At 40.5% G+C, this 16,011-nt stretch overlaps 1 protein-coding gene across 3 annotated transcripts in view; it reads left to right on the top strand.

Annotated features, from left to right (window-relative positions):
- The first annotated feature begins 2,468 nt into the window (after positions 1–2,468).
- Positions 2,469–16,011, top strand: part of SPOCK1 (SPARC (osteonectin), cwcv and kazal like domains proteoglycan 1) — an 863,260-nt gene continuing 849,717 nt past the window's right edge. For 2 of the 3 annotated variants that reach the window (XM_077326752.1, XM_077326754.1), the window contains exons 1-2: positions 2,469–2,670; positions 3,155–3,322. In XM_077326752.1, coding sequence (XP_077182867.1) covers positions 3,155–3,322 — 168 coding nt within the window. In that variant the 5' untranslated portion in view covers positions 2,469–2,670. Of the gene's footprint in view, positions 2,671–2,834; positions 3,003–3,154; positions 3,323–16,011 lie in introns of those variants that run through there. The other variant, XM_077326753.1, reaches the window with a different exon arrangement.

Raw genomic sequence — 16,011 nt, 5'->3', positions numbered from 1 at the left:
CCCATAGGGCTCACATGCAGCATGGAAGTATGGTGGGATGTGGAGCTCTCCTGGAAATTACAACCGATCTCCAGACTACAGAGATCAGTTTCCCTGGAAGAAACAGTAGCTTCAAGGGATGAAAATTTTGACTGAGCCCCTTCCCTTCCCCAGACTCTACCATCCCTCCCTTCCCCAGACTTTACTACCCTAACTGCTACTCCCAAACCTCTAGAAATTTCCCAACTCAGAGATGGCATCCCTGGAAAAAAGTGTCACACAGCTGCAGCATCTGTGGAACCCAATAATATTCTAAAAGTTGATCATTTCTGTTTTGTAAGATGCCATTTGACGTTTCCACATCCTCAACATTACAACTAGGAACTGCTAAAGCATCAGCTGGTGATAAATACATTATTTAATCTGCAGACATTTTACTGTCACCATGAATGATAAATGGCTTTGATGTACCACAGCTGCTGAAGGATGTGAATCACTGTCAAAGATTAAACCCAGATCTCATATTTAGTAGGATCAAAAGGGATTAGAAGCATTTGGAATATGGAATTATACCATAATTGGGTAAACGCAAACACATATTTCCTCTGCACATATTATCCATGTTATAATGCTTAAAATGCACAAGGGAAATGCATTGCTTTGGGAGATTAATTTGTTCTGGTTCAGTTACAGTGTTTTGGTGATGTTATTTATATTCCTCTGATACCTGCACATCTTAAACATTTAAATCCTTTTTTCAGTACTACCCTGTACAGCACCAAACTCTGCTGTTTTCCAGCACCGTCCTTTTGCTTCCCACTTCTTAAAACATTGGCTCTAGCCCCCTTCCTTTGCTTACTCTGAACATATTCATTTTCACATGCCACTCAGAGTTAAGTTGTAGTACAGGCCAAAGTACTACAAGGATGTATCTGAATCATATATCTTCTGTGCTGTGATTAGGGGGGGGGGGGATGGCATTTGAGAGTTGGAGTTGATCTTGGAAGCTCTTGACCAATATAGTTCCAATGTTCAGAAAGGGTTTAATTCTTAGAACTGAATCTAGTTACTATCCTCCCACTTATTTCCTGCACACATTGAATAATGCACTTTCAACATGCTTTTGCAGTTGGATTTTCCTGTGCAGAACAGGAAAATCTACTTCAAAAGTGCATTATCCAATATGTGCGGAACGGGCTCTGGAGAGGAAGAAACTAAAGGATACATTATTATTATTATTATTATTATTATTATTATTATTATTATTATTATTATTATTATTATTATTATTATTATTATTATTATATTTCTAGCTCACGCTTCCCTGAAGGTTTGGAGCGGGTGACAAATAGTGTGTGGGGATCATCCCCCTTCATATCCTTTTAGTGATTCAATGAAAATACTTACCTGGGTGCTAATTTGGACATGTTAGTGGATAGTGAGAAATATCTCCAATGTAGAACTGTAATTCTCATGTGGGGGTGATACGCACATGTATGCATACGGACTTGGAATCCTGGTGTAGCATAAAATCAAAGTGCAAGGTTCGTTGCCATTCTCTTTCCCTTGCCTTCCTTCAAGATCTGATTTTCAAAAATTCTGGAATTTGATAGGACTTGGCACTGCTCATAAGGTGACCCCACTCAGGAAATTGGGTGTGGGCAATGGACTGGTGAGCTCTACTTCCCATCCTTCCTTCCTTTTCCTTGTCCAAGAGATCTGGGGGACAGAGCTGTGGGGAGGTAGTTACAGAAAGACTGCATCAATACTCAGAAAACCTGGTCATTCTCATTCTTGCTCCCTGACCAATCTCCAGGTCAGGCCAGGAGTTATCCCAGTGTTAGAACTGCAATCCCAACTCTACAGATCTATTGGAAAGAACTGTGGTTTTGGAAGGTGATCCCTGTTGAAAATTTTTCCCATCTCCAAACTCTGTCCTCATCTTTGTAGATGAAGGAAAGACAAAGTTTCCTATGTGGATGTTATATGAACTCGTCCCGCTAATGGAGCAAAATTGTGAAAGCATGTCCTCAAAATAGGGTGTCCTTAGACGATGGTAGGGGACGGGGTGGGTGGGGTTGCCAGCCTGGGTGGTGGAGCCTGGGGAGACAGGGAGCTCAGTGGAGTCCAACCCTCTGAAGCATGCATTTTCTTCAGGGGCTCTGTTTTCTGTAGTTGGAAGATGAGCTGTAATTCAGGGGGTCCCAGCAGGTGGTTGCCATCCCTGGCCCACGCGACAACATGACAACATGCCTGACATGGAGTGTTAGTAGGCAAGATGCACTATTTAAGATGACTCGATTAAAATCCTAGGTATGGCGAACGCCCCCCCCTTTTTTTTTCTTTCTTTCTCCAGGTTAGTAGGGCTTAAAGGGAGAACTGGGCCACGAACTATCTTATTATTATCCCCCCCCCCTCCACCACGGTTATTTCGCCGGCAGTTCAGCAGGTGGCGCCAGATTGCGACGATTCCCACCGAGCCTGTGAAGCGAGCGGCGTCGGTGCACAGCTCTCCAGCCTGACAGCCGCGCACACAAAGCGGCTGGGCGAAGCTTGCGCGAGGCTGCCGGTGTCTGGCTCCGACCGAAGCCACTAGCGACACCCACGCACGCACCGCGGCGGCGGCACCCGAGAAGCTGAAGAGGGTGGCGTTTCCCCAGAGTGGCAAAACAAGCCCCTCTCTGGCCCAAGGTAAGCAGAGCGCCGGAGCAGGCAGGCAGGCAGGCAGGCAGGCAGGCAGGCAGGCAGCTAGGCAGGTAAACTTAAGACGCTGGTCGCCGCTTTCTCTGACGGAAGGGACTGGTGGTATCCGCGCCTCTGCCTGGGGTCAGCTGGAGGGGCGGCCGTGGAAAGGCTTCTCTGAGAGCAGCTCCCGGCCCGGTCGGGAAGAGAAACCCGACTCATTCCAGGCAAACTTTCCCGGGAACCGAGCGTGCCTTTTCCGTACCGCGGCTGCCTTGGCAGTTTTGCTCTCGGTACAATGGGAACCTTGGGGAGGCGATACGGAGCTTACGCAGGAGCAGGTGGGAAGAAGCGCCGCTTCGGCGCCGCAAAAACCGGTGGCAGCCTGCCCCGCTTTGCCCCTCCTAGTGGTCTATGGAGCGAGCGGTGCTTTTCTTGTGACTGAGACTGGTCGTCTTCTTCTTCTGTCTCTCTACCCCTCCCCCCTTTGCAGATGCATAGGATATTGGCAATAGTTGTTTGGGGTTTCCTGCAAGTAGAAGGCAGGCATCCAGAAATCGTGGCTGGGAGCAGCAACAATGGCAATTTCCTGGACAATGACAAATGGCTGACTACAGTTTCCCAATACGACAAGGATAAATACTGGAATAAGTTCAGAGATGTGAGTACTCCCGTATGTTCTCAGCTTGGAAATTGTGTTGTGTGAGTGACGCCTGTGCTCTGTGCCAGGATGCTGCTTTAGTTCAGGAGTCCATGGATCCGTTGGAATTAGCTGTGTTTGAGATAGAAGCACTCTGTGTGTGGCTAGCGAGTTGCTGGTATTCTGTTTTCCCACCAGGACTAACTTTCAGAGAACTTTCTGTGTCTGTTGTTTAAGAGATTAGTGATTGTGAAATGCAACTTGCCAGGGGGGAAATATTGTTTAGCCACTTGAGCCGCAGGGTGATAAACAGTGAAGATTGCTCCCAGGTGCAAGTAGCTGAAGACCAAAGAAGTAACATTTTGGGGACTATTTTTAAGGTTTTCATAATTTTGTCACTTGGTATATAAAAATTCAGGACTATTTTGAAATATACGATGACTCTGGTCTACATATAGCACTGCAATTCTGCAGCCTCTCCTGTATGGAAAGATGAAGGGGGGGAATCATGAGTTATGATGGTTCTTCAGTGAAACTTTAAGAAAAATGGACACTTCAGAATTGTTCCTTGAGGTGGCCAACCAGACCAGGATCAATAGTGAATAGGATGCAATGGACTTGGAGTGTGGAGTGGCTGAAGCATTACATACCTGAGGCCTAAATTAGCCCATTCAGAATTTCCAGGCGGGAGGTACTGTGATAAGCCAGTCCTAGACTTTCTGCGTCTGGCTTATGTAGTGGGTATATAACAACGTAACAAACGGACTAAGTATTGTATTAGTTTTTGATTTACTAAGTGAGCCACCTAGGGACCACGAGGAGAGAGGTGGCCTATAAACCAAAATACATGTGGATTGTAAGAAGATGGTTTGGAAACTTTTTTCCAACATATATTATTTTAGAAACCACCCATGGTGATACCTGTTACATGTTTAGCAAGCCCCCCCCCCCTTTTAAAGGCTGGATATTGAAATGAAGATGACTCATATGCATCCCCAGCTTCTGTAAATAAGCCGAAAGCTAGTTCTTGAAATGGATTGCATACAAGTGAAGGGCTTAATATATATTCATATTTGACATGTTATGTTTCAGTGGGCAATTCAGTCTGACAAACGATTAATCTGTATGGCCAGAAATCAATAGGAGACTTAGAGCTGAATTCAGGGAGTTCTGATTTGTAACCTTAATTATTCAGCAAAAAAAACTCCACACTTAAAATCTATTGTACATTTTGTCTGTGAACTAAAACACGCTTAATTATTTTGTTTATCACATTCAAGCACGCAAATGTTACTGACTAAGTAATGGAAATGAAAGGGTTTTTGAAAAATGATGATGGGCTGTTAACTGCTGTAGTTGAAAATTTGATCCAAGAGGTTACAATGGATTTATTTTCACCATTTCAAGTTCATGCTCTTCCAGTATCACCTCTATACTTGGCTGGTAAGGAATGTATGACCTTGCTCAGAACAGAACGGGTCCACTTACTCACTGAAGTATACATGAGAATGGAAATGAGCAAAATCCTCTTCTGCTTTTAACAGGAATACTTTCATTATTGTTGAAAATGTATGAGTTTTGCATATAAAACCAATATATTTTCTTTGATATGAAGCAATTTATGACAAAGTTTTACCCTGAAAACCTCCCCTACCTACCTGGAGGGCAAGTAATAGAGATGAGTATGTGGTTATGCTCTGCTTTTTGTCTTTTATACACCTCTTCAGAAAATTTAGCAGGCCAGAATACAAACTTTCATTTTAGTTTGCTTTGGTTAAAGCAAAAACTAGCAAAAGGAGATACCTTGAGCCAACTGAGCATGTTAAAAAAAGACTGTATAAGATTTTTAAAAATGCAGTGGCTAACTAATAGAATTGATAGAGAATCTTCTATTCTCTATGGTAATTTTAAAAAATCTAGTGTCAACTTCATGTAATTCTAGATCCGAGTTGCAAGAAGCAGATGGCTATTGATTCAGCTGTTTAGTCTGACCCATTCTGCTTCTAGATAAGAAAGAAATTATGTGTAATCTACAAGGAATTTATATAGTGTGAGAACTATTGACATCAACAGGCGTTATGCAAGATCTGCTTCCATTCCTTTCAGGGGGCCATGCATAGGAAAACATTTTAAGGGATTGTGCCCCAGAATTGTTGCAGATTGCATAGCAGTTGTCATTCTTCTGCATAAAGAGTGCACCTTAGTCAAATGTGCAATTTGAATTTCAAATAAGGTGTCTTTTAAAGAGTAGTTCAATTCTTGCTGCATGGATGCTGTTGACAGATTATTTTTGAAATACATGACAAGAAACTGTTAACACTGAGGTTCAGTATATGTAATTGTCCTAAGCCTTGACATCTAATCCTTGAATTGTATAACATTTGCTTTCTTTTTAATGATCCATATTTTGTGCCTTCAGATGTGTGTAGTTTCTCATTTCCAGAGCTAAGCTAAACAAGATGGAGCAGCTGTGTGTTTCTGTTCTCTTGTCTGGCCCATTTGTGTAAAATGGATGTGTCATAAGTGACTTTCTTTACCTGTATGGTGAGGGGCAATTTTTGCTGATTCTTCCTTCCTACTTTAGTATATCCCATGCCATCCTGAGGGAATTCCACCATGCCATATTCCTACCACACCACATCCTATGCCATCCCGAGGGTCTCTTTGGCTCTCAAAAATGCCTTTTTTTTTGGGGGGGGGGAGGAATGCAAGAGGCTGCAGTGGGAAGAGAGGTGCAGAAAAGGGCAGGATTCTGCTTTGCAGTCTTATGGATCCAACCCCATGTATGCTTAAGCTTGCAATCATAGGATCTGTGTTGGGTTAGTCACAGTTCTATTAGAGCAGTTCTCACAGAGCAGCCCTGTCAGAGTTCTCTCAGCTCCACCTATCTGCTAGGGTGTCTGTTGTGGGGAGTGGATGGAAACATGATTGTATGCCACTTTGAGACTCCATCTGATAGTGAAAAGTGGGGCATAAAAACCATCTCTTCTTCTGATATGGGCTGTAAACTTGATTATATGTAAAGAATTCTTATTATCCAATCATGATCACACTATCCTTAACACGCCCGCGGCACCATGGGCGCCGCGGACTAAATAATTCGTTAAGCCGTCAGGCGGAGGGCTTTGTCCGTGATGAGGAAGGGGCCTGATTGGCCCCTTCCTCCTGACAGACCATCGGCCGGGCCAATTCCCAGCCTGCTGAAGGAAGCTACTGTGAGCCGCGCAGAGCGCGGCTCGCAGTTGCTTCCTTGAGGGCGGCCTGATGCGGCGAGAGGCGCAAAGCGCCTCTCGCCACTTCATGCCGCCTGCAAAGGGAACCCCCGGCAGCCGCGCTCCGCACGGCTGCTGGGGGCTCCCTGCCCAACGGCCTGATGCGGCGAGAGGCGCAAAGCGCCTCTCGCTGCGCTAGCCCCCTGACAAACAGAGCCCCCGGCAGCCGCGCTCCGCGCGAATGCCAAGGGCTCCGTGGTCTAGCGCCCACTGCATTTAGGTGGTCTAGCGCCCACTGACAAAATCTATAAGTTGAAAAAGTATTATGTTTTGAGTCCAATGTTTGCTTTAGCAGTACTTAATGGGCAGAGGAAATAGTCTTGCTTCTGTTTGGAATTGTATATTAAATACGTACATTCATTTTAAAACCAGGAAATGTGAAGTGTTTTATACAGACAAAACTGCCATACTTCTTTAATTTATTCACAGTAATACCTGCATAAAATATTTCCTTTGAGCTTTCTCAGTGGTGCCTTTCAGAGTAATAATACATACCCTTCAGATTGGGATGGGGGCAGAATTAATCCTCCTGCAAGAATTAGTGTGCTTGACTTGAATTAATGTGGTGTCACCAAAATTCACTATTGCCTGATTATTTACTTATTTCTTCAATGTTTAGATTGCATTCCCAGTGGGCTGACTCAGGGCCATATGCAAGTTGTGGGTAAAATACAATCATCTAATAAGAATTTGAATTTAAAATAATTTAAAATAGGTAACAAATTGATTAAAATTGGAGGCAACAATTTTTACACATAACATGTGTTACAGTTATTCCCAAAGTCAGGTTGGACTAGGGGTTTACAGATGGATAAAAATGGACCGTAAGAGAATGGAATAGAATGGGTGGGGCCTAAACTAAATGGTTGAGTAGATGTTAATTTTGGCCCCAACCAAAACCTGGTGTAAGATCTCAGTCTTACAGACTTCCTCTAGGTAGCAGTTGGTTTGCAGTAGTCTTCTCAAACACCTTCCCAAGAAACATCAGGTGTGCAACTGAGCATTGGTTGGCTGGATTCTGCAAATCCAACGATGGTTTATGAATTTGTCAGTTTATTAATTTGTCAATCTCATAATTCTTAGCTGTACTAGGAACCAGGCATCCACTCTAGCGGCATGTCTAGATGCATGTACAGAACCTGTTTAACATTGATCCCTTTCTCTTCATGAAACTTAACTGATTTCCTATGAGACTGTGTGAACCAGTAGCCTCTGTCTGTCTGTCTTTGTACTTACAGCCCGCCACCCCCTTACCTGATGCCTTTTGGGAGTTAACAAACAAGGACCCCAGTAAACCCTTTCATGTGTTGCAGAAGTATCTTTTTAGGTCAATCCATTTGGTTTTTTTGTGCAAGTGTTTTGTGTGTGAGTTGCCATTCTCTCTACAGCCAACACCTGGCCTGTATCTTCATGTGGGGAGGAGATGGGGTTTCCAGAGTAGCTGTCTACCATGGCAAGTACTGTGGAATGGCTTTAGGGCAGATGAAACCAAATGATTAATTCCCAGGGGATAATACTATGAGCATGTGTGCATGTACCATCAGCATGCATATGCTAACACCAGACTGGTTTGATCTCCCATTTTTCAACTCTGAGGTAAAGAACACCATGCTGGCAGGGAAAGATGTGAGGAAAAGGGGTTAAATATACCCCTTCTAGTGATCTGATTCCTTGCCCCGCCCATGGCTAATATGTTTCCAAAACCACAGGAAAACTAATATTTATGTTTGTAAAAATGTATATGCTGCCTATATAGGGACTTGTTTCAGGTGGCTGAAATGATACAACAGAAAATATTGAACAGCCTACAATGGTGCTAATACAATAATCCTTGACTAGAAGGAGACCATAAAATAGCTAAAAAGTTTGGAATCCATTATATAGAAGCCTGAACATAAATTAATATTCTGGCTTGGCATCTAAAAGAGGCACTAAGTGAGTTTTAAAGTTGACGGTATTTTTCTCCTCTTGTTGGATCTGGAATTCTTGTTTTGAGCTTTGAGGTACTAAACATTTTATTACCACATTTTACCATATCTGAAGAAGCTCATGCAAACCACTTCAGCTAGTGCAAACACTCTAGTTTCAGGTAGTTGTGCAGTTCATTAAATTGGAATGGAAATTTTTAATCTACTTTGCATCATGAGGTATGTAATAAAATGCAAAAATTAAAACAGGACTGTAAAGCTTGGGTGACATCTCTGTTTTCTGTGGCCTTGCAAAATGTGGCATTCTAGCTAAATGCATCCAGACATCTGAAGAGAAAAAAATATTTTGCTTCATAATACACATCTACAGCAATGTCTGTTTGGCACAATGGGCTACGATGTGGCTTTTAACCCAGAAGCCATTAGCTCTGAAGAAATAAGCGGTGTGTTCCTGTGCCAACCAAGTTGAATAGAAAAGCTCCCATTGATTTCAAGACAGCAGGGTTACAAACACAGAGTTCCGGAGTGTCAAATGATCAGAGTTTATCTAGTTTTGTACATAGCCTTCAGTCCTGCTATGAAGGGGAAACAAGGGAACAGAATATAATCGGATGCAAGGACTTTTAGAGTTGTCTTTTTAGTCTCCAGAAAAAGAAATGCAGTCTTGAATTTGAACAAATAAATACAGAATCAGACAAGGTTTTACATACGTATGTGTTTGGATGGGCTTCTGTCGATCTAATTGCTTTCTTTCCTCATAAGCATAGTCCTTAGCAGGCCTGTTTTCTATTACCTTTTGTCTGGATTTTTCTTAGAGAAAGCAACCATCATTTGCTTCCTGGATGTGGATTTGTAGGACCTGAGAACAGGCAAGCTGCAGGGAAATATAATATTGCTGAGATCATGCTGTCTCTTCATGATAAGGGCAAAGAAAAATACTTCTGCTCTTGCTGAATTGTTAGGCTGAATAAAATGTAGGAATCTCAACAATCTTTATATGGAATATGGATGCCTTCTAGGATGGAAATGGGTGAATAGGCAAATTAGACCTTAGAAAGATGTACTTGAGCTGTGAATGGTTTTTAGATTGATGAAAATCCCAGACATTGCCAATTAGTCAGGCTGTGAGCAAACTTGTCTGTCAGCAGTGTTACTGAAATCCTAAAGAGAGATGGAACCAAATAGCCAAGACTATTTTCCTGTACCTACTAATTAAAAATTTAGTAAAAGACAGAGTTGCAATATGGACTATATTCTACTATATTAAAATGGAGATGAAGGTTCAATATAGCTATCAAACAGGTTTGAAAGAATGTGACTCTATTGGGTCTTGTTCCATCCCCCTGTGAATCCAAAGTATGTTTGGCTACAGTGATAAAGTGAAGGCAAGCCTGCTTTAGCAATAAAAGCTCACCTTGTGATCTCGGTAGATTGCTGCCATCTCAATGAAAAAGGATCTGATTATGGTTATTGGAAGGTGGGAGGGGAGGAATAGAGATCATGTGTATATATAGTGTTCTGTTTACATGTAAATGCAAATAGGGACTTACTGTTATGGAAATCCTTGAGCTTGTTTCCTTCTTCCCTCAGACTTGTCACTCATACCAAATGCTGAGGATATTCATATTTCATATGTGCCAATGGATACTCCCCATGACGGTCACTGGAGAGAGTTCAGATAACAGAATAGTAACACCAGAAAGGTGTTAGTAAAGATACATCCCATCAGTAAAGATACATCCTATAAATGGTATCTAGTATTATCACTTTCTAGTAAAAGCAGTAAATGATAAAATCTCAAAACCAAGCATTGCATCTATTGAACAACTGAAAACATAGACATGATATCGTTGCAGAACAAAAAGATTACAGATGCTGTTGTGGGAATATATAACAGAATTGGGAAACTATATATGGTTTTCTCTAATGTACCTTTTTCATGGCCTGCAAGCAATGTATGTAGTATATGTAGCATGCTTATTTTATAAGTATAAAGTATAAAAACTTTATAAGTATAAAATAACTCTACTTATTACAAATGTTCTCCTGGAAATTCTTTATTTCTCGTAGTTAAAACTTTCGTTTCAGTTTGACTCCCTCCAAATTCTTGTGTCACTTCCTTGCTTATCTCATCAATGGCTCTATTGTGTCAGCTTGACATCTGAAAATATGAATCGCTCACTGGAACAGCATAACTACTGTGTAATGAGATTCAAGGGCAATATTTCAAAAGGCTTATGGTTAAAATAATGCTTTAAGTTGCCTGGTAGAGGCTTTATCAAGGAGCCTGTGTGGTTGAGTAGATCAGTCATCTATTTGTCACCTCTGCTGTCTGGTTTGTAGTCCATTGTAACAGAAAATCATTCTCATTAAATAGACGCAAGTGACTTAAACGAGTTTTGTGAACTTGGCTGCTTTCATAATGAACTAAGTATCATAAATCCACGTAACAACTCCCCCTTCCTCTTGTTCAAGCCTGTCAGAACAGAATTGTTTTCAGAAGACAATCGCTTAAAAAACTTTCTATTCTAGTTTTCTAAAGGGTCACCTTCACATTTATCCTGGATGTATCAAAGGTGTAGAGGCTGCTTAGTTACCGTACAATCCTGTGCCTCCTGGGAGGAGATAGACTGACCTATAACTGTTACTTGGTAAACTTCATCAGTTTCTTACCTCACCTTCCCAATTCAGATATAAATTTGGAAGTGTTTCTTTTTTGACTGTTACAGGAAAAAAATGTGCAATTTGCCTTGATAGGTAGGGATTTACAAACATTGGCATATAATGCTTTGTTTTGTTTTCTGACAGATGCTGTTTTCCCCTTACCCTGCAGCATATTATTTACCCTGTAAATAGTGTGCTCCTATTTAGATTATGGTATTAATTCACTTTAGTTATAATTCATGTATCCTACCTAACCTTCCAGGAAATCATAGGGCTGTAAATGTTTTTCCCCCCATCATCCTTACAAAAATACTTGTGAGATAAGTTTATGCTGTGAAATATGGTCTTTCCATAGCCACTTGAGGTGGTTGTAGCAATCATTAATTCCACTGTTGCCCTTTGTTAATGTACCACAGTGCATTTAATCCTGAGGAAAGCCAGTCATCTGTAAAGTTTGACCATGCTGCAGGATGCTTTTATAATATATTTACACCCAGTCAGAGAAACTATCATATGGTGAAATTCTCAGCACTATATGACTGGATCCTACAGATGACAGGCTTCCTGAGCAGTTATACGAAAGTTTATAGCGTAGGTACAGATGGTCATTAATGAGTGGACTTCCATATGCGGGAATCTGAAATGGAATTCAGTTGGTATACCTAACAATATTTGAATATTTAAAGAATATGAATTGGTTTCAGTATTTTGTTAATTTTTTAGAAAATACATTGAAGTCATAAAATTGGCAATCCGTACTATAAACTGTTTTAATGTGGTATTTTCTATGAAGCATTAAGATGTAATAAGTATCTTCATAGATTGTTCTTGGAATCAAAAATATTTTGATGGCCATTATTCCTTCCTACTTTTCATAATAAACCATATTTTCATAATAAACCATTAATGATTATTGCTAAAATGACAATTTTAGTGATAGTCATTAATTGTTCCATGCTCATTTTCTCATAGCATATGTTGTCTAGGCTTTTTCATCACTTTTTGTTTTCTTTTTATGGCCCCTTTAAGGATATTAAGATTGAAAACAGTTCACCTGTGCATAACGACGTCCTTGGTGCTGAATGTCTTTATTTTAATTTTTTTTCAAAATGTAGTGCTTTGAAACTCAAGCCAGCCTTTTGTTTGGGAGGAAATAAATCACTCAACCACCCCTTTCTTCACATGTATAGGAATGTATTCCCTCTCTTCAACAGCACTCTAGAAGAATGGCAGGATTTAGTGTAGACATAATGGCTTGCTTCAGTTTAGTTGAACCTTTTTCAAACTTTTGACCATGGAGGAGCCCCTAGGATGAATTTTCAGGCTTTGAAGACCTCCAGAAGTGGTCAATTGGCCATGCCTCTCTGCCACACCCCCAGAAGTGGCATAACCATCTGTAACCTCTGCCCTTCTTTCCCTCCCTCCCCCCATCTTTATGATTAGGGCATACCAAACCAGGTTCTGAAAGTTACAGATTACATTGGTTCATTAAGTTTGTCTTAATTATAGTTTCAGATACAGAAGCTTTTATTGACATTTAGAAACAAGAAATGCAAAATATACATAATATATAGTCATGATTAAACAGTGTTATTCAATTTTGTTAAAAACCTGGAATTAATTCTAAAAACATTATCTAAAAATTGCTGCAATACAAGAGGTTTGTATAGGAGCAGAGCCATTAAGCAGTCTATTAACAATTGTTAATTCATTCAGTTTAGATTGAATATTGGACAATATAGTGTTAATCAAAAAGTGATATGCAGAGAATTTATGGGGAAGAAGGTCTTGGACCTAACACCCATGAAAACACATCTCTGCTATAGGGATATGGTTAAACCTTCCTAAGAAATCATAAGAAAGAAACAAGTTTAGCTGAGTAAGCATAAAAGCTTTCCTTTCTAAATAGGATTCTATGGTGACAAGATAGGGAGGGATAGCTTTATATAGTGAGATAATATTCCATATATGAGGAGAACAAAATAAAAAGGAATAAGAAGATAGGGTTTGAGCTTCAGTATCCTGAAATCTCCTTACAATATATTTATAGATATTTTGCTCTTCAAGGACCATCAAAGAATGTATATCCATGCCAACTGAATCAAGTTTTGTTAAGCAGTTTTGCACATCCAGTTGGAACTGTGAGGATCACTTAATAGTGCAGCCAATAAATGATTGGATTGAGCCTTAAAGTGCAAACTAAGCCAGTATTTATAGGTTAGTATCTAGGCTCTGGCTTCAAGTTGCTGTTGACCTAGTTCAGCAGTTATGGTATCATTAGCCACATTTCTAGGGATTTGAAAAACAGATCTGAGAAAGGAAACATGAAGTGCTTCTAAATTGAGGTTAAAGGCTTCAATCCAGATTGGTATACCATGGAACAGTTATGGGACCATTTTAGTGTTGTATATTTTCAACACTGTTTTTAGATCTTGGTTACCTTTTTGAGCATAGAATTTTGTTAAAAGGGCCAAAGGCCCTTTTATGGAGCTCCTAACTTTCTTCTTGTGCACTAATCATTTGTTATTGACGTTTAAAGTAATACCTAAGTATTTAAATTGAAAAACGTATTTGATGTTTTCCAGCAATTTCCATGAGTATTTATAACACCTTTTTGTGAAGACCATTGTTTTTTCACAATTAAAGTTTAAGTGGTTTATCAAACAGTACACTGTGAATTTCTAATGATAGCACTTGAGACCAATTCCTGTTCTAGAAATTATAATTGTATCATCGACGTACAAAAGCAAGAGGGTAGGTCTGGTCCCCAACTTGGGTGGGTGACCATTTACCTCCTCAAGATAAGCAGGAAGATCATGTAGGTCTAAATTATATAGCTGTGTTGCCAGGATACATCCCTGCTTGACAGTGATCCCAATAGTGATTTTATTAGCTAGATTACAATGAGATGAGTATTTTATTTGACAGGAATTGTTAGAGTATAGACTCCTTAATAGAAATAAGAGACAGGAGTCAGTGTTTAAGTTGACAAGCTTACTCCAGAGAATCAATCAGGGAATGGAGTGAAACACCAAGTCTATAAATATTGCAAATAATTTACCCCTTGGAGGGCTTATATATTTATCACATAGGAAAGATAATACAGCACAATGGTCTAAAGTTGAACAACCTTTCTTGAAGCCCATTTGCTTGGGTCCTATGATGTTATTATGAAGTACCCAACTAGATAATTTCACAGACAGAAATTTCCCATAGATTTTTCAATTATAGAAAGCAGACTGATGCGGCGATAATTCCCAGGCCAGTCAATTTCCTCTTTTTATGTTGGCGTGATAATAGAGTGTAACCAAGATTCCGGAATTTGAACAGTAAGCTCTGTTGATGAGAATACCTTTGATAAAATAGGAGCCCACCAGTCAGCATTATGGATGATAAGTTCTGGCAGAATGCTATCCAAATGGGGTGCTTTATGGGGTTTCAGTGATTTTATCAATTCGTAGATCTCTTCCACTTTGACTGGGTGCCAGTAAGGTAAAGAAGCAGATTAATAGAAGTAGGCTGCTCATGCTGGTGAAAAGAACAGAAAGCATTTAGGAAGTGCTCTTCCCAGATATGAGCTAGTATCAGAGGAGGCATAATAGAGTTGTTAACCAAAAACCTAGTTATGGTTTTCCTACACACAGAATTTAGTGCATTATATAGCGACTCCCAACACTTTTGAAATAATCAGTCTTTTGATTGTGGCTGCCGCCGTGCATAATGGGTGCATCTGGGTCTTTGCAGGGGAAAGTGCAGCTTTCTATGAACCAAATTCTGGTTTTACATTCATTGTTAAAATAATCATGATTTCATCTTATATCTGTACTGAGGGTTTTGTCCATATGCTGGATCATGGAGAAAGCTAGGGAGTTCCAGAAGAACATCTACTTCTGCTTCATTGACTATGCTAAAGCCTTTGATTGTGTGGAGCACAACAAATTGTGGCAAGTTCTTAAAGAGATGGGAATACCAGAGCATCTTATTTGTCTCTTGAGAAACTTATATGCAGGTCAAGAACTGAACATGGAATCACTGATTGGTTCAAAATTGTGAAAGGAGTTCGGCAAGGCTGTATACTGTCGCCTTGCCTATTTAACTTGTATGCGGAGCACATCATGAGAAAGGCGAGATTAGAGGATCAAGATTGCAGGGAGAAATATCAACCTCAGATTTGCAGATGATACCACTCTAACGGCAGAAAGCGAAGAGGAACTAAAGAGCCTCTTGATGTGGATGAAAGAGGAGAATGCAAAAGTTGGCTTAAAACTCAACATCAACATCAAGAAAACTAAGATCATGGCATCCAGACCTCTCAATTCCTGGCAAATAGATGGGGAAGAAATGGAGATAGTAACAGATTTTATTTTCCTGGGCTCCAAGATCACTGCAGATGGGGTCTGCAACAAAGAAATTAAAAGACCCTTGCTCCTGGGTAGGAAATCTATGGCAAATCTAGACAGCATCCTAAAAAGCAGAGACATCACCCTGCCAACAAAAGTGCATTTAGTCAAGACCATAGTATTCCCATTTGCAATATATGGCTGCGAAAGTTGGACCATAAGGAAGGCCAAGCGTCAAAGAATTGAGGCTTTTGAACTCTGGTGCTGGAGAAGACTCTTGCGAGTCCCTTGGACTGCAAGGTGAACAACGGTCAGTCCTAGAGGAGATCAGCCCAGACTGCTCCTTAGAAGGCCAGATCCTGAAGATGAAACTTTAAATACTTTGTCCACCTCATGAGAAGGAAGGACTCTCTGGAGAAGAGCCTAATGCTGGGAGCAATTGAGGACAAAAGAAGAAGTGAACTACAGAGAATGTGGTGGCTGGATGGAGTCACTGAAGCAGTCGG

This window comes from Paroedura picta, chromosome 3, assembly GCF_049243985.1.
Source record: "Paroedura picta isolate Pp20150507F chromosome 3, Ppicta_v3.0, whole genome shotgun sequence".
Taxonomy (NCBI): Eukaryota; Metazoa; Chordata; class Lepidosauria; order Squamata; family Gekkonidae; genus Paroedura; species Paroedura picta.
Note: the sequence above shows the minus strand (reverse complement) of the source record. Positions and strands in the feature narration are given on the sequence as shown.